The sequence below is a fragment of the Elaeis guineensis genome, chromosome 5 (genome assembly GCF_000442705.2).
Source record: "Elaeis guineensis isolate ETL-2024a chromosome 5, EG11, whole genome shotgun sequence".
NCBI lineage: Eukaryota > Viridiplantae > Streptophyta > Magnoliopsida > Arecales > Arecaceae > Elaeis > Elaeis guineensis.
This window is the reverse complement of record NC_025997.2, coordinates 119,896,381-119,923,097: the sequence shown is the minus strand read 5'-3', so window position 1 is coordinate 119,923,097 and position 26,717 is coordinate 119,896,381. Positions and strand designations below refer to the sequence as shown.

Below are 26,717 nucleotides of genomic sequence, written 5' to 3'. Positions count from 1 at the left end.
ATTACTCCGCGGAGAGAAATTACTGGATAAGCCAAGGGGCCCCGCTCGGCATCCCCGAGCCCTGGGAGTAACAAAACGGGGAGAGTAGATGCATGCCGATCGTCGCTTCCATCCGTCTGATCCCGAGCCGACGGCCCCGATCTGGACGATCGGAAGATGGAGCCTCCAGACACCCGTCGTCTTCGTGCCCCAATGACCCTGGCATGATTTCCACTGACATCTCTTCAAGCAATCACCGTCCTCACCCACTCCCCTACTTAAACCGTAGAACCCCTCCTTCGATCGCCCGTGCTCTGGATCCCACGATCACCCCTAATCCTTTGATTTCTTCCTCGATAGATTTTTTTCCTGCTTTTCTGATTCGGAATCGGTAAAACATTTGATCTTTGTTGTCGACCAGCTTGAATTTCGGTAGTCTGTTCGATGATATGTGTCAACCAGTGCTTAAAAGAGTCTCTTTTATCTTCTTTTGAATAAGTAGTTTTGGATTTTAGTGCTCTTGAAACGGGTTTAATGGCTTTATGGCGTGATATAATTTCAAAAGATGCATGCTTTTTGGGTACTTTGATGCTCTGCCTCCGTTTTTTCTTCTCTCAGCTTGATTTCTTGTGGAACAAGGGCGAATCTTGAACTCTTTTTTGAATATTTTTACGTCCACATAGTGTTATGCATGAGTAGCTCCTCGAACCGTTGATGCAAAGGGAAACTAATCCTTTTTTGTGATCAGTAATTTTCCATTTTTGCCCTGTAACTTTGCTTAGGGTATAAAGCTGTCAACTCTCTAAATTACAATTTACAATTGAGCTGAGGTCAAAGTATTTCTCCTCTTTTTTTTAGTGACATCTTTGTTATTGATTCAAGAAGTATCTCTCAAAAAGGTTTTTGGTCATAATTGTCATGCACTGCCTTGCAGCCATATCGTAATTTTGGTACCTCTTAGGTTTTGAGTCCCCGTTCCTCTCCCCCCAGCTTTTTTCTTTTTTTTGTCGTACTATTTTGTTGATTTCTCTTGTATTTGATAGTTTTCACAGGCTGGTTCAGACTCCGGGATTGAAGGGAGTGAGGGCACAATGGGTCATCAAGCATCATCTTCCGCTGCTTTTATTTATTCTCTGTTTATACTGTGTGCTATTCAGCATTGCATTGCTTATGAATTAAAGGCAAACCGGACTGCATTTCTGAGAGTTACTGCATCACAGGAGTTGGGTCAAAAGATACCGGACACTCTGTTTGGTATCTTTTTTGAGGTGAGCAATACACTTGCATACAAGTTCAGTCCAGTATATACTTGTGATATTTCTAATTTCATTCACTCTGACTCTATGGACTTAGGAATGGCTTTCAGCTGGCTGCCAAAATCTGCAAACTTCTATTTTCACATTTTAAGGTTATCATTTAACAATAAATAATGTTGAAAAATTGAATTTATTTAGCTCAGTTGAATTTCATTGTATCCCTTCACTGCCATTTTTTTGGGTGCTTTTCTTAGGATAGCACCTTCTTTGCTGGTGGTCAGTGATCTTGGATTGATATGATTACTTCTGACTTGACACCTAATAACAATTACAAGAATCTTCATGTCACTTTTACTGGACTACTCCTTTTCATATATGTCATTTCTCATTTTCAATATGACTTCCAAAGCATTTGATTGTGTAAATTTCCTGCATATTTTTTTTTCCTTTTTGATACTGAGGTGTATTCCAAATTTGCAATCTGTAAGAAGCATATGACATAGTAGCATATTTTACTTGGTTAATTGTCCTTTTGATAAAAATTTCTCTAATTATGCCAGCAAATATGCAGTATGCTCCAGGTAGGTTGGTTGTGTAACTATTTATTGTAACTATAGGTTCCTTGGCTTGAGACTTTGGGCACTTCACCAAATCATATTACCTGGGCACCTCTGGTCCATTTTGATGTTGTGACTGGCATCTAAGTTAAAGTCAAAGGAGACAATAATTAGTTCACTCTGCTTGAAGCTAATTTCCAGCATAGAAACGAATGCAAACAATATCAGTTGCTAAAATTTGATATCTTGTGCTACAGCATGAAAAAGCTAGGTTGTATGCTTATTTTTGTTGATTCGGTGTGTAATAATTAACATGTGCACAAATTGTAGGAGATCAACCATGCAGGAGCTGGTGGATTATGGGCAGAACTTGTAAGCAATAGAGGTAATTGGATACCTAAATTTTACCATACTAAATTGAAAATTCAATGTTGGAGTTAAGATACTAACAGTTATCATGCTTCTGCAGACACCAAATAGCTAGATATTTTTGATAATTGTATTGCTGTCATGTGTAACATTATTACTGCCACAACCACCACAAAAATTATCATTATTTTATGGCGAGCTTTTTCAGAGCTTTGCAGTGAATGCAGTGAAAGGGTGGTGTTGATATGGATCTGTGGAACTAGCAGAAATATTATGGTCATATCTTGTTGCATGCTAGTAATGTGGTTAAGCAACTTGCTGTCACATTGATGTTCTAGACTATATTTGGCTGCAACCCTCCTTTAGTATTCATCTTTATTCTCCTTAGTTGATAAGTTCATGGACTTGCTCAGGGAATAATATAAACATCATGAACTTGGTAATAGACACTTGTTCAATAATTTGAACCAGACTAAGTGAGTCGACTGAATTAAAACCAAGTCATCGTAAACGACCTGCTGTGGATGTCTGAAGATTGACGCATGCATGTCAATAGGGTGCCGGCAATCAAGTGAATACATTTTGTTTGTTATTATATCACATACAATCACATTTCAACATGAGGCCCAAGTGAAGTCTTTATCACTGTGTTACTTATGTCATAACAATGAATCATCTTTGCTATCTCATGCCTTTTGGTACCATCCCATTAGAGTCCACCCACTGCACACAACCAACACCACACCCCCCCCCTACCCGCCTATTCTGATTAATCCCCAATAGTAATGTTGCACACAAGGAGGCTTATGAACAGCCTCAAAAGTAATGCATGAGGAAGGTTAGTTTAGATGGTTTGGTCAATCCAAAAATAACCATAATAATATTTTGTAGGGATGCAATGATATTTAGATCAAAGGGCCGTTAAATAAGGGCTAGACAATCTGAAATGACTGGGCAGAAAATAAGGTAATGGTCATGTGCAGGAAATAAAGCACCACCTAATTCATAAAGTAACAAGAAATATTTGTTTTCAGGATTGTTTATATTATGGTCACATTTGAAGTTAAACATTTTCACGTGATCAATTTCTTGAAGATTTCTTACCTGAGTAGAACTTTTAACTTACGAGAAACAAATCATATTGATAGATGTTTAATCAATTCTTTAAGGTTTTGAGCATTCCTTGCTCCCTTCTTCGTTGCTTACGATATCTCTTTTCCAGGTTTTGAAGCCGGAGGCCCTAACACTCCTTCAAACATTAATCCATGGTCTATAATTGGGAATGAATCTTTCATATCTGTGTCAACTGATCGAACATCTTGTTTTGAGCGTAATAAGGTTGCACTTAGGATGGAGGTATTTTGTGACAGCAAAGGATCCATTGTCTGTCCGCCTAATGGTGTTGGCATATATAACCCTGGGTATTGGGGCATGGTATGTGCTCATGGTTGCTGCAATGCTATAACAACAATGCTCTTGATTTCCTTTGTGCAACTAACAGTAAAAAATGAGGATAGTATTTTGAGCTTTATAAAATATTTAGTCGTTTTGGACATGCGAGTGATCAGCAATTCATGTGACATATGCCTTTGATTTTTAATGAGCATTTTGAGTTTACATCATTCCTTCTATTTTAATCATTCAACATAACCTCGTCATTATGTGTTTGTTGGTTTATGCTTATTATTATTATGATGTGAAATGCCTCAAATTGGTGATTTTTGTTTGATTCTAAATAACTAGGCTTCGTTTTAGTCCCTAGCTCTTGTTTTCAATTAATAGCTCTTTGCTATTATGATGTTCCAGAATATCGAGCAAGGGAAGACCTATAAAGTGATATTGCATGTTAGATCATCTGAATCAGTGAATATTTCTGTCTCATTGACAAGCTCAGATGGCTTGCAAAAACTGGCTTCTACCAACAGGATGTGAGCATCATTTGTAGGCTTAAACTATAAAATTTTTGTTGTGTGATGCATTCAAAGTTAAGAGTCAATTTCCATTCTTTTGCAGAGCTGCTGCTTCCGATGTGTCCAACTGGACAAAGATGGAGTTTCTGTTGCAGTCTGAAGGAACTAATAGTAACTCAAGACTTCAATTGACAACTAACAAAAAGGGTGTTATTTGGTTTGATCAAGTGTCAGTCATGCCCTTGGATACTTATAAGGTACATTTGGCATATACAAGTATGACTGTGTTAGTTTTGTATTTTAGCCATTACAAGCACAAGTAGGAAAAAGTGGAACAAATCCTTATAGAGAGGGAGAAATTAGACATAAAGATATAAGAAGAATAAGAAGGCAAAGAAACCATTGCACAATCAACCACATGGACATAAAAAAGCATATACATGATTTTAAGTCTCAAATATCTGCCTGGATCAATTCTTTGATAGTTGATACTTTATCATGCTTCTAACAAATCAAAATCGTAGAACTTTCACAAAGGGGCCATAAATCTACCAAAATTCTGTGATAAAAATCTCCATTAAGCAACAAACCCATTAGATTTAATGGAACCTCCAACCTATTTTGTATGCCTAAAATATTGAAATTTGATAAATGCCTTGGATATTGAACTTGTAAGTTGGGAACAATTATGAAAAATGGTTCACAAAGACTGGACATTTAGGTGTCCAAATATGTCTTATGTAAGTATACAGGTTCCTTTTGTGTTTCATTTGATTTTTTTTTTTAAATTTAAATTTTTGGGGATGCACCACCCAACACTAAATTCCAGAATGTCCAGTTGCTAAGCAGAGGATGTTGCCACTGGGACAAGTACCAGTTCACCACAATGTTGCCTTTGATTATCTCCTAATTTATCCTTCATTAGAATTTCCCAAATTGGAAAAACTTTCCCTTGAGTTTAATGAGACTTTTGCACTTGTTTCATCTTCATTGTAGCCTAGGAATTCATTTAGAAAGCTACCAATTGTTCATAAGAATCTTCATTTAAACTTAGGGACTTTCTACCATTCTCATCATCTCTGTTCAATTGGTTTTTATTTCTCTTTCTCCCTTGTGCTCAAAGTGTTGTTCCAACTGGTCATTCATACCCCTCAAAACAGCACTCTCTCCAAAATCATGAAGAGATTTTATGGATGACATTGCAAAAGTTAAAACACTGGATTTTTGTTTCTTATATGGAAATTATAGAAGTTATTGATTTTGCAACATAACTTGCTTGCAGTCACTTATCCTCGCCTTTAATGTTGTGAGGGTTTTTGGCTCTGCCTACCTCTAGGTTGTCTCTTCCCACCTCTCAGTTGAAACACTCTACTTGCTGTTCCCACCATTACGAGTAACCTCATCTTATTAATATACAATATTGGACTTAGATGATCATTCTTTTCATTCAATAAAACAAGGATACATGTCAATTTCATGCTTATATTTCCTAGTAGGTTATAGGCTTATAGGGCTGTCACTCTCTAAGCAGTGGCAACAATATATAGAAGATCATATTTCTTTATAGAGCTTCTGTCTATATAATAGCAAAACAAATACATCATTCTTATGTACTTCCTTCTACTTAGCTTCTAGACAGACTTGATATGTTGTCTGCTGCTGTGTTAGGATGTTAATATCTTCCTAGTGCACATATGCACATTTGAGATTCACATTGTATTTTGAGGTTCTTATGTGTTAGGGGTCTATTGCTTGTATTAAGTGTAATATTTATGAACAGTTACTACCATGAAATTTTGCACCAGCCCGAACCGACCGGGACATCCTATATCGAGACGGACCGGTGGGGAATCGGGATGGTTTGGCCGGAGAAAACGGTATACCAGAGGAGGGAGAGGGAAAGAGAGGATAAGAGAGGAAGAGAGAGAGAGGAGGAGAGGAAGAGAGAGCAGACACCATCGAAGGCCGACGGTGGCCCGCTACGGCAGCTGAAGGGCCGTGGAAGCCTCTGCGGCTCGACTGTCGCCCAATAGGGCTTTCAAACAAGCGAGAAAGAGAAAGAGAAAGAGAGGGGGAGCGACGTACCGGAAGGAAGCGCAGTCAGTGAAGAGGCTATCGGAGTTTGCTGAGTGGCCGTTGTAGCCATCGGACAGTGAAAACCACATTGACGGAGCCACAGCCGTGGAACAGCGACGACTACATTTTTAAAATAAAGATGAACATGATTGCCGGCTTCACTTTTTAAGAATTTTTTTAAAAAAATTAAAAATAGTGAATTTAGCAATTGATTTGCCGATTTCACTTTTTAAGATTTTTTTTTTTAAATTTAAAAATAGTGAATTTAGCAATTGGTTTGTCAGTTGCCAGCTTCATCGTAATCCGTATTTTAAAAAAAAATCGTAAAACAGGGGCGATTACCCTGTTTCACGCTTGCAGCGCCATAAGCATTGAGCGTGCCGTCCGACAGCCACGGCACCAAGCTAGAGGCCCTCCGACGACTTTCCCTCCCTCCTTTTCTTTCCCTTTCCCTCTCTCTCAGTCGAATGGTAGATGAAGAGGAGGCTTTTGCGGCCCTCCGAGTGTGCCGGCGGCCTGCCTGTGGCCACCGCCGACGTCTCCTCCAACCACGGCCTCCCCCCTTCTCCCTCCCCTTCCTTCCCCCTCTCCTCTTTCTCTCTTTTCCTCCTCCTGGTTTGCCTCTTCTCCTCTATGTCGGTTCACGCCAAGTGCTCCAGTATCGAGTTCGCGAACCTTGGTTACCACTTTAATTGAAAGTCACCACGGTTCGCCAAACCACCCTAAATCAGGTGGTTCGAGGCATGCCAACCTGTACTAGTGGCTAGTTGGTGTGGTTCGGGCATCCAATTTGAAATGCCAGTGAAGATGGAGTGAGGGAGAAAGAAAGAGAGGAAGAGAGAGAGAAGAGGGGAGAAAAGAAAAGAAAAAGGCCGGCGGTGGCCCATCGAGGCCGTTAGAGGGCAGCCGAGCCTCCAAATCTTTGCGATCCTCCACAAGTTGCGAGAAGAGAGAGAGATAGAGAGAGGGGAAGGCAGTGGAGAGGCCGTCAGAGGGCTATTGGATGGCTATCAGGTGGCCCAAAATACCCTTGCAGCTGCCATTGTTTCGAAACAGGACCTCCCTGCTACCTTCCCCTCCCTTCCTTTCTCTCTTCTCATTCTCTCGTAGAGGACCATGGAGCCCAGGAGGCCTCGACAGTCCTCCGGCATCCTCCACGGCCCTTCGATGGCCTCTGCCGGTATCTCTACCAGCCTCTCTTTCCTTCTTTCTCTCTCTCCCTCCCTCCCCCTCCCTTTCTCTGTCTTTTCATCCTCTGTTTCTGTGTCGGTTTGGATCTGGTATAGTTTGGTACAGGGGTATACTGACTCGTACTGCTAGCTAGCCAGCACAGAATCCGGTTCCGAGTCGGTAATCCTTGATTGAAACTTTTGTCTCTTAGGTATTTTAATGATAAACCTAGTGGATTAAATGCGGAAAGATGTTTTAGCATGTAGATAGATGTGATTGATTCAATTTTTTGCATTATATATTCATATATTTATTTACTATGTATTATCTGGTGACTTGCAAATTATGCAGGGACATGGTTTCCGGAAGGAACTTGCCTCCATGCTTGAAGACTTGAAGCCTCGGTATATGAGATTTCCTGGTATGAAATGGTTTCTGTTTCTCAGTATTGGTAATCAGATAGAGCAGAAGCAGCCGTGAATATTTTTAATTTACCAAAAGAATGTTTTTTGCTTGGAACGTTGTCTTGGACGTTTTTCTGTAGTTTGTGATGACAGCTATCATAATGAAGATTCAAGAACACCTTCTTTATATGATTGTATATTACTCTTGGAAAAATGATGTTGCCACAATTTGTATATATGTTCTAACTAGTGAAAGGAACTCAGATTAGAGAGCTTAACTTGTTCATCACTATAACTTGTCCAGCTGGGATTGTGAAAATCTGCTGGAATATTCAGAATCAGCTCCATGAAACAATCTGTTGACCATCATCTAGTAGTAAAAATATACCTTGACAAACAAGAAAGCTCTCCTAATGGATATTATGATGAGGAGTTACTACAGCATTTATATTGACCAGAGTTGCTTCTATGCCAGAGAATTAACTGCTGCCCCAGGCCAGTACATGCTGCCTAGCATGTGCTGTTTTGGGACAATTTTAGGACTGGGCACAAGGTTGGTATCATGGTTTGGTTAAGACTGCTTGTCATCAACCTGTATCAAAAGTCAAACTAGCATGGTTCTATATGAATTGGTACTGCTTGGCACAGAGTCTAGGGCCACTGATCTTCTTTCTTGTTTTACACCATTTGAAGAGTTGGAGGTAGTTACCATTCAAGATAAAACTAGAGACTTGGCTGGCAGGCTAACAGACCATACTTACACGAATATCATTTTAAGTAAATGTCCTCTTGTTTTCTTTTTCAATTTTTGAGAAGATGATTTTTTTTTAATATTTATTTGCGGAAAATATTACATTTAAATAATGTTCCAACCCCCTCCACCAAATGAAGTTCAAGAAGAACAGTTTAAAATTAAGACACTATTAAAATAAGAAGGTAAACTTTGCAATTCAAGAACAAACTCTAGCAAGAAAGGTCATATTTCTCAGTCTAAATTTTTTCATGAGGCTAATTAGCAGACACTGCTTCAATAGACACTCACCCCAATTTTTGCAGGCTTAGTCTCCAAAAATTTTTTGCATCCAAATAATGAGTGATATTGTTTATTTTTATCCATGGTGTCATCAGATAAATATTAATGCATAATGAGGAGTTTATATTGGCTTAAGACTTGAGAAACGCATGGTAGTATTCAACATGCGTATAATGACCTTATTGATTTTTATCAGTACATAGGGGTTTGAATATTGGTTCATAAGGAGGAAATGTAAAGTATCAATCTTTTGAAAAAGGAAATTTCTGATGCTATTTTTAGCATGCTGGTGATGTCCAGAGCATGCTGACTGATGCCCTATGCTGGCATGTGATGCAGAGATGCTGGCGTCTCACTTAAATCCTCGCTTTGTACCTTGGACTCACATTGTGCTTCAAACGAAGTATGAAAAGTGGAATCTGAGTCACTGGATTAAAAATGCAAAACCAATTGATTAAAACAAAATTATGAAAAAACACAAAATGTCTTTAAACCACAGCAGTGATAAATGATGTGAACACAAACTTTGTTTCCATTTATCATTGGACAATTCATTTTCAATTTTACAAGCATTATAAGCTAGGATTCTAGTTGGGCTGAATAAATATTCTCAGACTGATAAGTAACCTGCCATCTGCATTGCTCCTGCAAAGATTTTCATTTTCCTTTGCAAGGCATCATGTCATATCTCCATCTTGTTTCAATGTACCGGCAAATGGTAGCATTTTGGGAGCAAGCAAATGGAAAATCAAATGCCTGGCAAACCCAACCCAAATTTCATCCATGGATTCATGCTTTTTCTCTTGTAATATCAATTGTTAAGATTAGCTAGTTGAAGCATCTTAGAGCACTAAGATTGACTGACAAGTACATGAAAGATTGATCATGACGGTTATCTTTTTATGTTTCTGATTATTGCAGTTGTATTCTTTTTTCAGTTATATTACACTTGCCTCTGATTTTTTAGGTTTTATTCATAATTATTGAATTCTGTCTTCTTAACATAGAACTTGTACCTACAATTTTCTAGGTTATTTTTGTCATTTTTCCTTCAATTTCTTGTCATCATATACTTAAGTTTGCTGGTTGATTATTTAATTTCTACTCTAGATAAATGACAAATCCTTTTCCTGTGTAACTTTCATTTCATAGAACAGAGATGTGCACTTTTTCTAAATATTCATATTTTCTTATTTATAACCTGAACCATTATAGGAAAATCTTACATGGTTGGAACTAATTTCTTGTTCTAGGAGGTTGTTTTGTTGAAGGTGAATGGCTAAGAAATGCATTCCGATGGAGAGCAACCATTGGATCGTGGGAAGAGAGGCCTGGGCACTTTGGTGATGTTTGGATGTATTGGACTGATGATGGGCTTGGATACTTCGAATTTCTTCAGGTAGATATTTGATGGTTACTTACAAATCATGGCCAGTGCTGGGAAGAAGTTTGAAATATTTACCTTAGAAAGGCTACTTAGATAGCTCTTTTTGTTGGTTCACTGCAGCTTGCGGAAGATCTAGGTGCCTTCCCAATATGGGTGATTAATAATGGTATTTGCATCTGCTCAATTAAAGTGAATGATTGATGGCAATGATTTCCACTCTTGCTTGCTTTAATTGCTTTAATATTCCAGGAATTAGTCACAATGACGAAGTCGATACCACTGACATCTCACCTTTTGTTCAGGCATGTCTTGAAGTTGCTACTTTATCTTTTTAATAACCATTCATGGTATCAATCAGTCAATATGAGTTATGACATCAAGTTCAAATTATAGATCTCAAAGCATGATACTATGAGTTTCACTGATGGTATCTGCTATATATTAAGTAGAATACTTTGTAACGGGTTGTGAACCTGTGATGTTGTGAAATTGCACAATCTGGAGACAGGTAGAACATAGGGAACTTCATATATCAAAAACATGTATATATATCTGCCTCCAATTTATATGAACATCACATGCTCCTCCTAATACTTTTATATTATATAACTCTATGTTTTTGTTGTGTGACTGAAGTATCATGTTGATCTTTGTATATTCCCTTTTCACAACCAAATGTAATTAATTAATTTTTGCTCTCCTAAAGCATTTTTCCATTAGCACTACCATAGATGTACTCTTATAACTTAGATTGAGAAGAAATGTGATAATGCTAAGATCTAAAGCAGATTCTCTTTTCATATAGCTGGATCTACTTTACTTTTATCAAGTGATAATCTATTCTGATACTTTGTAAATTTGTTTTTTTCCCCTAAATTTACGATTTTCAGTCTCCCTTCAAATTTCTTAGATTTATCTGGCCTTGATCATTTATAAGTGAAAGAGAATAGAGAGCTGTTCATGGACATTATGTTTGAATTCAAAGAGAGGTGAATACTTCAGATGCCATAGTTGAAGAAGTTTTAGTATAGGACACAAGAACCTTTGAAAGAGATAACCAAAAGGCATTGCATGGTGAAAAGTATCAGATGGATAAAAGATTGCACCTATAGGAGAAAGGCCAAAATCATAAGGTGCTTACACGAGATTCAAAGATATTGAGTACAGATAACTCTTGTTCTCATGTCTTGTCCAAGATGAATGATTCTTGCAAATCTGGGTGAGAGCTTAGTGCATTCATAGGAGGTAGAAAGACAAAACATGTATACCCAAGTTGTTAACGTGCCTCTAAGTCTAACCAGAAGAAACAGGAAGCATAAGCAGTTTGAATAACAATTTGTTCTCTAGGAAGAGACATGTGTATAAACTTAAGAAAATAACTGCTTGATAGAGAATAAATAATCTCATGAATTTAAGATGTCATTTGCTCGAAACTTCTTCATAGGTCTATCACATTAACATAATTTTTCAATTTGGTAAGGTTACAGCTGGTGTAATAAACATTAGATTGATGATGCATAATGCATTCAAGTGAACTAAAAAAAGTCATCACCTAAAATGTAATAAATACGCATCATATTAGAAGGAAATCCAATTGATTTTGATATTCAAATGCATGCAAAAAAAATGTGTGGATGATTTGTTTTTTTTAGAGGATTTGCTCAATTGCTAGCATTCCCTTGCAAGTTAGCTATATTAGGCTCTGTGGAGAAAACTAGAGGGGGCATACAGTTGGGAGCATTGAGCTGAAAATTGTCAAGCAGGACTTTCAAGCATGCACACATACCATCAGTTCTGAAAAACAATCCATAAGGCTACTCTATTTTTTTCCCCCTCAGTATTACCAAGAGAAAATTTAGAAAGCATGATAGTGTTAATATGGACAACATGTAGTAAAAAGGCTGTAGCATGAACGATAGCCGTAGCATTGGCTCGATGGCCTTCTAGTTCACACAATAGTCAATAATCAAGTATTGGAACTTTTAGATAGTGAACTCACAGTAGCAAGCAGCAATGTCATTAGGAGTTTTATTTTATTGTGAATCTTAGTGAGACTAAGAATTGAGCATATTATGGATCATATCATATATCCTAGGAGCTTTTCTAATTATTTGAAACAATTTACCATTCAAAAGATAACACATGGAAAAAAGGCCAGGCATGCAGGAATTCTAGTTTCCACCATCATAAGCACATATGAAGTTATTCTAATAAAACAAATATCATGTCCATTTATTCAAGATAATCATCTGCACCTATCAACTTATAATCATTTTTAGAAAGAATGAGTTAGAAGGTTTTTTTTTTTTTTTAAAAAGATTTTATAAATGGTTGTAGAAATATGAAAATTTGTCTCTAACCAATTCCATGAACTTCAGCATTATTTTTTCTTTACATTTTCAGCTTGCCATTTTGCATGCTTCAGGGTTATTAGTGATAAATAAGTGATTCTGGATGCCACATAGTCTGATGAATTTTTGAAAATGGACGTCCACATGATTTAATACGTAAAAACAGGATCAAGTTGGATCTTATGATTGAAGGGATTGTATGATCCATAATAAAGAACCAGACCATATGATCTTGGATGAGCTTGATCCAAGTATAAGATCTTGATTATTTAGGGCCATTTTGATCTTAGTTATAAGATCTATATTGTGGACAGATGGTCAAGCTCTTGTGATTGATACTTGTGAATGTTAATAGAATTAAATGAAATTGCTGAAGATTTTTCTAGGTCCTAGCCATATTAACATACTAATCTCTACCATACCCATTTTGGAAATGCAAGTCTTGCTTTAAAAGCAAAAACTTTTGGAGATCACTTTTCCAACAATAAAGAGGAACATTCTTAAGTGTATGGCAACATGTTCCTACTCATAGATTCCAATTCTTTTCTTTTCTAGAATGGTCATATTTGTTTGTTTCCTCTTGTTTTTGATGACTGTATATAATGCATATGCTCAAAGTCAAAGGTCATATTTCGATATAACACAATCCTGCATAAAACAAGGCGACAAATTGTTACTGACTTTGGCATATTGAGAGCACTCCAATTAAATACTTAGATAAATAAGACAATTTGCATCTCACTAAGGATCCAACTAATATCAGTTTAGTGAAGCGTAACCTATAGTTGAATGCTGCACCCATTTTATATTCAGTACTTACATGATATCTACAAGGGTGAGCCTTGGTCCAATGGTAAGGCTGTTCCATTGTGATTTAGGGGTCTAGGTTTTGGAAGATGGAAATAGCCTTTCCTTACATAGGGTTAAGGCTGCATACAGCTGACCCTCCCCATACCTTGTAATGGCAGGAGCCTCATGTCATGGCAATCGTGGATATGGAAGCATTGCTATGCATGTCTATGTATGTGTTGAGAGAAGAAGAGAGAATTAAGCTACAATACTACCAATAAAACCTTCCTATAATTAGAACATGGGTATTATTAACATTGTTCCTTCTATAAACCAAAAAAGATCTACTCTCTTTATCACGATACCCATCCCAAAAGATGTATGGACCAAAATTCAGAATGTCCAAGTAATCAAGGGTGCTTGTGAGCCAAGCTGAGCCGATCATCAAGCTACTCGAGCTCAGTTCAATAATATATATGACCTGCTCGAATTCTGTTTGAGCTTGAGCTGAGCTTGACATCAGTTGTTCAGGCTCAACTCTTTTAAGCTTTGAGCCAAGCTTTTATTGAGCAGAGGTAAGCTTCTTCATTAAGTTTGCAATTGGCTCACGTTCAAGCTTGGCTCATCAAGATCCAAAAACTGTTGAGCATGGATTGAGCCAACCCCAAGCTACTCATGAGCATCCTAGATCATTTGCCACCCTATAAATAATCCAATCAGTAATTAAACAATATCCTGACATTGATAATTTTCAAGTTTGTAGCCACTCTGCGCCTGGTAAGAAACATTGCATTTTAATTTCCGGAAATTTAAATAGTCATAGTTCCTTGTCTTTTGAACCATTGAATTTTGGGTTTGAATCCTATCAATAGGACAGCAGATCATCCCGCCCTATAAATAATCCTATCCCCACTCCCCCCCTCTGTGCCAACCCAACCCTAGCTTTTTATCTCTGCATCATGTGTATGCACATAGTGCTTGTCTATTGCCAGGACTTTAGGGATTTAATCATAGTTTGACTAATAAGTAATGCTAATGAAAATTTTGTAATCATTCTTTGAATTTCTTTCCATATAAGTAATATGTCGATTTCTTCTGCATTTTATGTTTCTCATCTATGGAATGGTTCACCATTTTGTCTCCCACGAACTCGTAAGTCATCTAACTTCCCTTTGTTGCAATTCTTCTTATAATTTTCCCTTTATACAGGAAATTCTCAATGGTATTGAGTTTGCTAGGGGAAGTCCTAACTCAACATGGGGCTCTGCTCGAGCAGCAATGGGACACCCAGAACCTTTTCAATTGAATTATGTTGCAATTGGGAATGAAGATTGCGGAAAGAAATTTTATCAAGGTGTGTTTTGTTGGTTGTTTATTTTAAAGTGGTTTCTATTGGTCTGGATTTTCTTAACTGTCTCATCAGATAGATAAAACTTTCTCCTAAAATGAATAATTTCTTGAGATTTACTGGATCTGGAATACAAGTAGTTGAAAACAATTATTTCTCCAATCTTATTATACTTATATGTAAAAGTAAAACTAAACTTATTGGATGGTACAAGTGCATGTATTGTTATAAGACCCAAAATAATGATTTTGCATACGTGGTAACTGTTACTGAAATACTAAATTAGGAGTGGATGTAACTATGCATGACTAACTTTTTTGGTCGGGCTGTAGCTCCACAATATGTTTTGCAATGCAGTTCACCAAGTATTATTCTCTTCAGCAGTCTAGTGTCCTACCCTCATTATTTTTTCCTTAATTTATAGTAGAGATCACTTCCATTTCTTTTCTTGTTTGGCTTGTATAATATTAATGGAAAAAATCTGGCCATCAGATAAAATATATCATCTGTACTTGAAGTCATTATTTTTGCTTAGGTCATGTAAAAGTAAAACAGAGCAGAAGAGTTTCAGCTTGAAAATGTAAGCTTCCTATTTATGCATTCTAATGCAAGTTGAATTTATTGAAGGAAAAAAGCTGGTCCAAGTGATGCTTCAATTTTTTTTTTTTTTTTGTTTAGCAATATACTCCTGATAAGGAGTTATTTATGATGTTTACAGTAGGTGTGCAATCTAATCCATCTCAATTAGGAAACTAAGGTATAAAAGAGAAACTTTTTCGCCTCTCTCCTCTTCTCATCGTCATGCTGGCGCAAGGTCACAAATCAGTAGCTGTGTCCCCATCTGATGTCTGCAGTGATTGAACTAGGATTATGCAAATCACATATGCAAGTACCCCATTCATCCTTCTTTCTCCATCAAAATAAAACAGGATAGCACTTGCGAACTATTTGCAACTTCTATGTATTATAATGGGCATGCGATGTTTTCCAAATATAGGGGGATGATTTTGGGTTTGAATAAATGCTAGAAGAAGCACAAGCAAAGTGGTGCGCAAGTAGCAACATTGGTTACATATCCACAACCTGATTGGACCCAAAGAGAAGAAAAGAAACTTCCTGTATTCTCTCCCCAACTCAATCAATATTTGAATTTCAGGCAGTTTTCACTTGGAAGGATAAGAGTGAATGGATCAAGCTTGGGACCGACTGATTATAGATGGGTCCTTGGCTAATTGCTGAAGCATTGGTTGTGTTTAATATTGCCCGTGTCTGAATGAAAATCAAAAAAACTTGTTCCTACTACCAAATTTTGGTACAAATAGGCTGCTGCAGAATTTGAACCCAAAGAGAAGAAAAAAGATCAGTTGCAGCATCATGTTTTCTGGGCTGCAGGTTATTGTCATAACCATCAAGCATGCACATCTAAACCAGTCCAAATGACTGTAATAAATTCAAGCACCTCAAGAACCAGCTATGCTAGAGCGGGGTGTGGTGGGGAAGCAAGGTTTTTGGTACCGATACTGGTAGCCGTGCTGGTCGCCGGCCAGTATGGTATGGTACCAGTACCGAACCGTATTGGCACATGGTACGGCCAAGCGTGCCGGTTTTGCCAATTTTTTTTTTGTTTTTGTTTTTTTGAGAAAAGGGTATTCAATGAAATTTTTAGTAATTATTGAATGTTTTGAAGTTCAAATTGTTATTTAGTGATATTAATTGTTCGTATCACTCCGATACAGCGTTAATTGCATGTGATACGAAGTTAAGTATGACATAATGTTATTTAGCATCCTAAATAATCAATACATAGATCAGATATCATTGGATCCTAAAATACTTAAATCAATTAAAAAATCTAAAAATATTAGATACGTACCGATCATCAGAATCTGGTCGACCATCAATGTCCATAAATAGTATGATCATTTATATATTCAGGAGGAACATCAGTCCATCCCTCTAGTCACATAATGTTATAATTCTCTGCACTCATTTCATAAGGTAGGCATGCTGAATCATAACTCACCCTCAAACTCTCACTGAGGTCCTGACTCTGAGCGGTATCCTCGGACTGATAGCATGGTTGTGAAGGGGCCCATCCAAATATACCAACAGCAAATTTCGATCCGTAAGATGCTCTAGGCTACATATAAATTTCTTAGTCCGTGAATATGCATAAAATGCTATTTTTTCTCGAAATTTAGGTCTAGACCACTATGTGCAAGATGCATCAAATCTTTGATAAATGGACACCAAATTTATGTCGAAAGTAGTTTGTAAGTCTCTCATTAATAATCTAATTTTACAGTTATTTTTCAAAATTTATTTTTTTAAAATAATTTTTTATTTTAAATATATATTTTTAATTTTAAAAATTATATACTTAACGAAAATTAATGATTTTAGTATCATTGTGTAGGTCATCCATAGATCTGCAACATATATTAAAATCATACAAAAAAAATAAAATTTTGACATAGTTTTTCCTTGTTTCTTCATTTTTCACGAATTTTTTTTTTAAAAAAAGGAAGAGGGGAAGAGAAGAAGAAGAAAGGAAGCTAGGAAGGAGAACATACCTCTAATCCACGCTATTCCGATGATTTCTTGGTATTCTCGGCATTAGGGAGTGAGGAAAAGCATCAGAGAAATGAAAGAAACAGAAAGGAAGTCTTTCGGCTTCCTCTTTGCCTCTTTCTTTCTTTTTAAACCACCAAACCGGGCGGTTCGGTTCGAAATAAGCTCGAATTGACTGGTTCAAGCCACATACCGCCCGGTTCAGGGCCGAACCGGGTGGTTCCCTTTTTTTTTTTTGTTCTTAGTGCCGAAAACCACAGCTGAACCAGCCCAGTTAGGCGCCGGTTCGGCTCAGTATGCCCTGAATCGGGCGGACTGGTTCTGGGTGGTTCTGAAAACGCGGGTGGGAAGTCTTTGTCATGGTATACATTTTGTTGTTAATACTAACTGCTAGTCATCTTTCATTGCCTTGGTATCAAGAAGTTCATTTTTGAAAATATTACATGCCTGATGATACTCCTATATACTCCTGTGAGCATTTCTATTGGTAAATCTGCTGTCTACCATGTTCTCCCAATAAATCAGCATACCTAGCGTGTGCAAGACTTTTGTGAGTAAAATATGACTACTGGGATTCTAATTGAAGTGCAGGAGATCATAATGGAGGTTTTAGATTTTCGTGTGTGGATCCCAATCAGTGGTTCCAGAATAAAGCTTGAGAAACTTATAACATGACCTGTGGGATAGACAGAGAAACACAGATGTGTTAAATGATACTAACAAGCAGATGAAAACAGGGGTTTTTTATCAATTGACATTATGTATTGGTAGAAACATAACTAATTTTTTTAAGCTCATCTCACGGAGGTTTTTTGTGTCTTCTGATCATTTTTCCAGCTCTTTTATGATTTATCTTGGTTGACATACATTGTTATTCTAATCATATTCCGTGAGCTGATATATGGTTTCTGACTACTTAAGGTTGCAATTTTCTTAGTAATGCAACAAATCATTTACATCTATAATTCTTCTCTCTGTAATCTACTTTTATCACAAATTATTGTACTAAATATCTGTACCGTACACTTGCAACACTCAGATATGCTGCTTCCTTATGTCACCCTTGTTCACGATAAACTGCTTCGTAATATCTGTGAACCTTCAAGCTTTCTGCTAACAAGAAAAGAGAAGTGAAATATGCTACCTTGTGAACCTACCAGAAGTTTGAAGAATTTTTATTTGACTTACTATACCAAATCTAACTGCATTAATGCATAATATAGGATATGTGCATCCACAGCCATGTTCTGGATTTTGAGTAATGCTGACATATTCTGAGACCTTGTATATTTTAAATACTTTGCCATTGTCTTTATTTCAATTTATCTTCTTTATGAGTTTTGGGATATACTGCATACCAATTTCTCCATCTCTCGACCTACTTGCTTTATGAAGATCAGAAAACTAGATAATTGGATTATGCATGCATATATTTAATGCCCTTCTGAACAAGAAAACCATAAAAAGAATTACTTTTATATATAGTATTAAAGATAAGATATCAGTGATACCTGAAGATTTTCAGAGGTGGATGTGGATTTGATGTTCTTAACTGGTGCTATTTTTTCATCTTTACTAACTTAAAAGTTAGATTTTGATATAATTCACTGCAGATAGTACTTCAGTGTGGCTGTGGGGATGAAAGTCTCTTTTTCAGTTGGCACTATCATACTAAAGGGTTCAGGGAAAAATAAGATCGAATATCTAGCTGACAATTGTCCTGACTTACTTTTGGACAGGGAACTACCTGAAGTTCTATTGTGCAATTAAAGCAACCTATCCAGATATTAACATTATTTCAAACTGCGATGGGTCATCCAGACAATTGGATCATCGTGCTGATTTATATGATTTTCATGTAAGAATATCTAAACTGATTTTATGATCAAATCATCCTGTTTCAATTTCTTTATAGCCATTATTAGTGTAATTACTGCTAGGTCATGTAATTTGACAGTCACTAATGATGCTTTTTCTTGGATAGATTTATACCTCTGCTCGCAATTTGTTTTCGATGAATACGCAATTTGACCACACATCACGTACTGGCCCCAAGGTATGATGATGTTGAATTTTAAGAGAGATTTGATCTGAGTTACAGTCATTATCTTTTAAGCCTTATCTCACATTTTTATAGGTGAACAGAGATAATCCTTTTATGATGCAATTCCAGGTTTTTGTTAGCGAATATGCTGTGACTGGATCAGATGCTGGCACAGGAAGCCTTTTAGCTGCATTAGCAGAAGCTGGATTCCTCATTGGGTTGGAAAGAAATAGGTCTGTTGATGCATACCCATGCGCCCATGTGCTCAAAATTTGTTTGCAAGAATTTATTTCAATTGGTAAAACTTGTTTCTGGTCTGTCTAACTTTCTACCAAGACATGATATCAGACACATTATGCTCATTGCAGTTCACATAATGATGTTTAACCTTATTTTCTTGAGAACACATTCTTAATTTATTCAGAAACCGAAATCTTTATAAAGATGAGAGGTTAATTCTTCATCATTTGTGATATCAGACAAAATTTACTCCATATTTGGAGATGAATGATTTCCTCAATTTTTTTTTCTCATGATCATGTTATTTGCTTGGGGTGCATATTTTTCATCTGAGCAAACCTACATTTATAAGAACAGTTGGTGAAGGTTTTCCAAGCCAGTACCAAAATAGATGGGAGGAAGTTTGTTGGTTTTGTGTTAATTATGGAATGTCCATGCTGACGGCTTTTGAGTGTGCTCCATTTGAAATTGTGAACAATGGGTATCAATGGAACTTGCTCTTCACTAAACCTGAACAACATCTGTTTGGCAATGCTGATATTCTTAAATATTGCTGAATCTAAGCTTGTAAAGTGTGGACAATCAGCAAAACTTGTTCTTTACATATCATGGTGGCTGATAAGATGGCTCTCTGTTCTTGCTTCCCATGCAGTGATGTTGTTCAGATGGCAAGTTATGCACCACTTTTTGTTAATGCCAATGATCGCAGGTCAGTATTTACATTTCTCTATACAGAAAGCAATTTTCTCCAGGTGTTACCATGCTTTCATTCTAGCATACAAGCATTACTTAGATTTGCCTGGTTAAGTAAATACATGGTAGGCTTTCATTTTGCCACATGGCATATAGATGGAAAATGTGCATGCAGTTGGAACTGGGAAAAAAAAAAAGCGCTGTCCCTTTCTGGATCAACCATGGTATCTTATTCCAGTCAATATGGACGGCCATATATCCTTCTTGCATTCTTGTACTCAGCCTCCTGCGCGCACTCTTATTCTTTCTCTTCACAATTGTGATTATGGTTTTGTGATTACATTGCATAGGTGGAACCCAGATGCTATTGTTTTCAACTCATGGCAGCAGTATGGAACTCCTAGCTATTGGGTGCAACATTTTTTCAAGGAATCAAGTGGTGCAACCCTTCATCCTACCACAATTCAAGCCAATGCCTCGAATTCATTGGTGGCTTCTGCAATTACTTGGCAGAGTTCAGTAGACAACAGTGAGTACTTAAAAATAAAGGTCAGTGATCTTTGCCTGGTTTCCATGTAAAATTCTTGTTGATATCTTTAGGTCCTTGTTCCCTATTCTGATGAATACTAATAATGAATCGAGCAGGATAGTGACAATAGATAGTGATGATGATTTAACTCCATTTTCTTTCTATGTCTCTAAGTTATTTCTGTTGATCATCTACTGTTTTAGGAAGGCAAGCAGCAAACTATCATCTTCTTCCCCGCTTATACCCAGGGCTACTTTGTCAGGAAGATTAGTGAAAATTATTTACTGCTCGGTTAAAATCAAAAGGAGTGGATGTTGAAGCTTTTACTACATCCCATAATATTTTGTGGATCTTATGTTAGCAATATGATGCTCAGATCGATAAAGTTTACTGCCATTTATTTGTCAAAGGGAAAAGAGGAGGCAAAGAGAACTTCTCCTGGACCTTTCAAATTATTTTTTACTATTCTCACTTGAAATCAGTCATGAATCACTGCATGTTATGCAGCTTTTTCTAGCATATTGTTATTGAATCTCTCTCTCTCTCTCTCTCTCTCTCGCTGCATTCATACATGCGTTCATTGTTTTACTTCAACTTGTTCCCCATGGTCCCATATTTTTGTGCAGTTTGTCAACTTTGGGACTGATATTATGAATTTTAAGGTCCCTAATCAATTTTTTTTTGTGCAGATTGTCAACTTTGGGAATGATATTGTGAATCTTAAGATCTCTGTGGCTGGATTGCAAAATGCTGTCAACTCAGTTGGATCAACAAAGACTGTACTTACATCAAGTAATCTGATGGATGAAAATTCTTTTGAGGAACCAAACAAGGTATAAAAATAATTTTCCTCCCTGTATTCATCTGAGAAATGCTGTTGCCGGAAAAAGAAACACGACATTTGCATGGATCCAAAAGATGCATATAGTGACAGTTTTTATGTAGACAAAGCATTACTATGTCAATTTCTTTGGAGTTGATTGATTTTTTATTGGAGCTTCATATGTAAACTTTGGTCCTACACATCAAAGTAGACATAGGGAAACTCGACTATGCATTGTCTTGTATATTTTGTGCACAAATAGCCTGAGTAGAACGTGGGATTAAATGCACTACAGGTTTCATATATCAAATATTCAGTTTATCACTACAGGTTTCATGTAATAAATATTCAGTTTATCACTTGTCATGCCTCTTTACTCAGATTTTACCATCATGTGCTTAACTAATGTAGCTTACATTTTTGTCTGATTTCAAGCTCAGTGAGTTTTTCTAACACAGTATGCCATGTTTGTTGAATAATGTACTTCAGGAAAAAAAAAAAAAAGGAAACACGCAGTGTGTTATGTTTGTTGATCTGTTTGTTGAATAATGTAGGTCATGCCTGTACAGACTTCGCTACCTAATGCAGGAGCACAGATGGATGTTGTAATTTCTCCATATTCTGTCACCTCATTTGACTTATCACTTGCTCAGGAAGAATACAGGTCTGCAATTTGAAATGACAGTAAAAGGGGAAAAGTTGCTGCGAAAAAGAGAATGAAATGGTTGAAAGAAAAAGAAGGGTTTGCTTTGTGTATACGAACTACTTGCATCGTGCAAGTTAGAGAGCCAATTAATTCATTTGGTTCTGACATTTCATCTATATTGGTAAATAGCATTATGCAAATGTTCAATATACATCTATTATTGTGCTTTCTCTTGCCTGCTTTATTAATGTTTCTTTACAAAAGTTGAACTATAAAGTTTCTCATACTAGCTGCTTGTTCAAACTGTATATATGAGCAGAGATCCCAAACATACAGATTCATCGTGCACCTCGTTCTCTCACGAGCACATTACCTAGCTTACTCAATATTGTTCATATATCTTGTTGTAGTTATGGGTCAAGAGGTCGGATCTTCGCATATATGAGGTATTATCCACTTTGGCTCATGACCATCTTTGGGCTTCAGTGGACCTTAGGCTTTAGTAGACCTTGGTCATTTAGAGCCTCACGATTTTACCTTTTAAAAAATATCTCACGTGGGAGAGAAGATTCTAATCTATATAAATCATACTCTCTCTTGACTCTACCTGATGTGGGATTAAAGAAGTCCTCTCTACATTTTCCAATCAAGAGGGAGTATGTGTGGAGAGGAGGCTTCTTACAGACGGCATTAATATTGTGGTTATGGGTTAAGGGATCGGATCTTCACATACGTGAAGTATTGTCCGTTTTGGCTCATGACCATCTTTGGATTTTAGTGGGCTTTAAGCTTCAGTGGGCCTTGGTCATTTAGAGTCTCATGATTTTGCCCTTTAAAAGGTGTCTCATGTGGGAGAAAAGATTCTAATCTATATAAGCCATACTCTCTCTTGACTCTAACCGATGTGGGACTAAAGAAGACGAATGTCGGTACTCGACACCTGCACCCTCTACTGCATGGCTGCAAGTACAATGGAGATCAGTACAATTCAGCAAGTAAAAAGAAAATCAAAAATAACTGACCAGCTATACTATACCTAGACGAGGAAACGAACTAAGGTCGGCATCAAAAAGAGCCTGTTCGGTTACAACCTCTTTCTGCTTCGGTACCGACATATCATTCAGCCAGTGAAAGTCCTCCTGGTCATCGATCTCTATCCGGCTGTTATTGTTGGGGCCGGTACGAGGATCGCTCCAACGAGAAGGAAAACCTCAAGAAAGTGAAGAAGAAGTAAAGAAAAACTGGTTCTTTCATTCATGAATGGACGATGGAAGATCAGTGATAAAGGAAAGGTCTTTTCGAAAATTGAAGAACCACCACCCTCGGACCTTCGGATGAGGTCGGAGGATAAAGAAGGCTCGAAAAAGAAAATGACGGAGCATGGTCGGCAACATCCGACGCAGCAAGGCAAAGCTAATTATCAGTTGGACAGAGTTCGGTGCCAGCTAAGCCGGGCAAAGTCCGTAATAATCCAAAATATTTCGGACAAACTTCGGAATCGAAAATCGAAGATCCATCCGAAGATCTTCGACATAGAAGGCCACCTAGTCCGAAAGTGGGTTATTCACCCGACCATCGGCTCCGGAGGCGAAAAGTTAAAACTGCCCCGGGATACAAAACTGCTCTCGGAGCCGTTCAACATTCGGTTCCGAAAGTGAAGAGGACTCCACATCTGGACTCGATTGGGACTCATCAGTCGGATTCTCCGATCGATCTTTTCGAGAAGGAGAAGCCCTAGCCATGAGAATTACTCTAAAGAAGATAGAAGATTTTAGAAGAAAGAAGAAAAGATTCAAAAGAAAGGCAAAGTTGACCTGAAGGCTGTGAGCAATAACCTTGGGTGTTGGAGCAACAACCCGGCAGAGTCCCAACACCACCAAAGATAGTGAAAAGTAAAAATTTAGCTGAGAGCAATCCTATATATATAGGATCCCTCAACGGTCATGATGAGAGCAGTCAAATTGAAGATCCATCAGATGACGACACGTGGTAACATCTGGACCGATCATTGGTCGGATGGTTTGACGCATCTGTTCCAGATTAAACCACGTCACCCCTATCCGCATGAATAATTTCGACCCAATAATATCCGGACACGTGGAACAGATTTACTTGTCAGAATCATATTATTTGATGCCGAATCGACTTTCCGAAACAACGCTTGACACTGACAACCGATACCAAATCATCCGATTAGTATAACTAACGACTGTACCTACCAATATGACAAAATAGTCGATCATCCGTATCTCGGAGGAAACGACGTCAAAGTCGGGGCTCGATGTGATAGAACTCTCTTCGTCTAATGTGATAAATCATGTGACAATTTACATGTTGGATCACTTTAGACTTGAGAGTGGGGGCAACTGTTGGGTTTAACTCTACGACCTCGACTCAGCAATAGTCGACCGATCGAATGTATGACTCCGACTGATCGACTCTGATTTGGCAATAGTCGACCGATCGAACGCACGATTTCGATGGAGCATTGGCCGAACTGACGACTCCGACTCTTCATCAACTGATTGAACAAATATCACCGACTTATGGTCGGTGACCGACGATACAGCAAAATCACCAATTGACGATCATGCCTACTATTGATATACAGACGGTTAATCTGCTCAATATGTCTTAACCATCACAAACGATTATCGGCCGCACATCACGGCACCATAATCAAAAAATTAATAATCCACTATATGATTATGGTCTGATGATTTAGCGTCATAAAATATGGGATCATATCCGACGGTTATGAGAACATTATCTTAAAAGAGAATAAGGAAAACAGAACTGATAAATCACTTCTGATCAAAACTCTGCTACTTTGAATATTGACATCTACTGTTCATTAACTTTTTTCTCTAACTTAAGCATCGTAGGATCTTCAATGAATATAAATTTGATCAGTATAAATATTATTTTATAAATAAATATAAATTTGATCAATATAAATATTATTTTATAAATATTTATTTTTAATGACAAATGATAGAAAATTGAACGCAACATATCTCTTTCATGATACGCTCGCTCGCTCGCTCGCTCTCTCTCTCTATCTCTCGTCTTCTGTAAATTTTTCCTCTGGACCTTTAAAGGGACGGGAGAGCGTTATTATGGAGGCTGTCATGTCACCTTCGTTTTTCTAGACCCCTAAATCTCAGACAAGGCCTACGTTGTTGGTGCATGTACATATCCTTCATATCTTGTTTGCATTAGGTGTCTCATGTGCTGTATTCTGTATGGAGCTACATTTGTTGTTTGAATTGTAGTTGCGGATCAGAAAAATAAACCAAGTAGAAGGATAAATTACTAGGTCTACATAGGGACCCGGTGGGGAATGTACATCTGGTTAATATAAACAGTACTTGCACACCCAGAGAAAAGAACGCTGGTGCGAGGAAGGGGGAAAATTGACCAAATGATATCCATTTGAATACTACATTATTATAACTAATTTTTTTTTATATCTGTATCTATATATATCAAAAAAAAAAAAATATGAATATGAATAGGCAACTATCTGATTCTTATCTGAATATCCGAGTTTATTTATAATCTTATTTTATCTTATACAATATTCATAAATTTTCAAAAACAATAAATAATAATATTAACATATTGATTTAATTTATATTTCCTTTAATGAAACCTTTAATTTTAGGATAAAATATTGGAACATTTCTTTAAATTTAGATCAATTTTATTTATATCTTTTTAATTTTAAAAAAATATTAAATTAATCTTTCAAATTTTCAAGATATTCTAATGTAATTTTATCGTTCACTTATCAACAAACAGTGTTAGCCTTTCATTTTAATAGATAAAAATATCTTTTGCTCGAAACATCGTTAAGAAAGGAATGGAGATGGAGAAAGTTGCCAAGGATAGAGACAGTGGGATCACAGAGGTCAGCATAGAGTGGGAGGATGGCGTCAAAAGCCTCGTAGCCAAAATTGGAGGAGGAAGAGGAGGAGAAGGGGTTAGAAGAAATGAGAGGAGGAAGGGGAGAGAGCAGTCATAGATGGGTTTAGAAGAGGAGAAGTAGGTGAGGAGGAAGGAGACAGAGAAAAAAACTGACAGCAAGGAATGGTGAAAGTGGAGGGAGCCACCACAAAGGAGGGGTCATGAGCGAGCTTAGAGGAAGAGAAGGAAAAGTGGGTGAAGTGAAAAAGGAGGGGCAAGGAGAGGTCGTGGATGAGCTTGGAGGAGGACGAGGAAAAATAACAGATGAGGAAGGAGAGGCGGGGAAGGAAAAGTTGTCAGTAAGAAAAGGGCAGAGGTGATGAGACCTATCGTAGAGAGGGATATGTGTTGGCTTAAAAGAGAAGAAGTTGGAGAGGAGGAAGGGGGAGGGGGAACGAGAGTTTGCCGACGATGTAGGCAGAGATGGAGGGAGTCATCATGAAGGGAGATGACTCACAACCAAACTTGGAAGAGGAGAAGTAGGTGAGGGAAAAGAGAAGGAGAAATGAGAAATCGCTGATGAGAAATGGATAGGGATAGAGGGAATCACATTGGAGAAAGAATGCTTATAGG

The 26,717-nt window shown here is 37.4% G+C and overlaps 1 protein-coding gene across 5 annotated transcripts; it reads left to right on the top strand.

The window, feature by feature from the left end:
• Positions 1-26: 26 nt before the first annotated feature.
• LOC105045517 (alpha-L-arabinofuranosidase 1) lies at positions 27-22,405 on the top strand. Of its 5 annotated transcripts, XM_073258316.1 has the most exons (19): positions 27-370; positions 1,200-1,247; positions 1,333-1,387; positions 2,123-2,177; positions 3,384-3,595; positions 3,968-4,089; positions 4,175-4,328; positions 7,669-7,738; positions 10,008-10,153; positions 10,262-10,307; positions 10,391-10,443; positions 14,491-14,635; positions 18,940-19,058; positions 19,185-19,256; positions 19,374-19,477; positions 20,137-20,193; positions 20,528-20,726; positions 21,396-21,539; positions 22,084-22,405. In XM_073258316.1, exons 1-19 carry the CDS (start codon positions 93-95, stop codon positions 22,204-22,206), a joined length of 2,202 nt encoding a protein of 733 aa, XP_073114417.1. In that variant the 5' UTR covers positions 27-92; the 3' UTR covers positions 22,207-22,405. The 5 variants fall into 5 exon arrangements, with proteins under 5 accessions (XP_073114417.1, XP_073114419.1, XP_073114418.1 ...); XM_073258318.1 differs by lacking the exon at positions 1,333-1,387 and having other exon boundaries at positions 31-201; positions 1,032-1,247; XM_073258317.1 differs by lacking the exon at positions 1,333-1,387 and having other exon boundaries at positions 31-201; positions 1,023-1,247.
• Positions 22,406-26,717: the final 4,312 nt, after the last annotated feature.

Bases quoted from the DNA above. Each gene is read 5' to 3' on its own strand.
- LOC105045517 (XM_073258316.1), top strand. From the start codon at position 93: ATGCCGATCGTCGCTTCCATCCGTCTGATCCCGAGCCGACGGCCCCGA. The intron at 7,739-10,007 runs GTATGAAATGGT...TTCTTGTTCTAG, and splicing joins TCGGTATATGAGATTTCCTG to GAGGTTGTTTTGTTGAAGGT. The intron at 10,154-10,261 runs GTAGATATTTGA...GGTTCACTGCAG, and splicing joins GATACTTCGAATTTCTTCAG to CTTGCGGAAGATCTAGGTGC.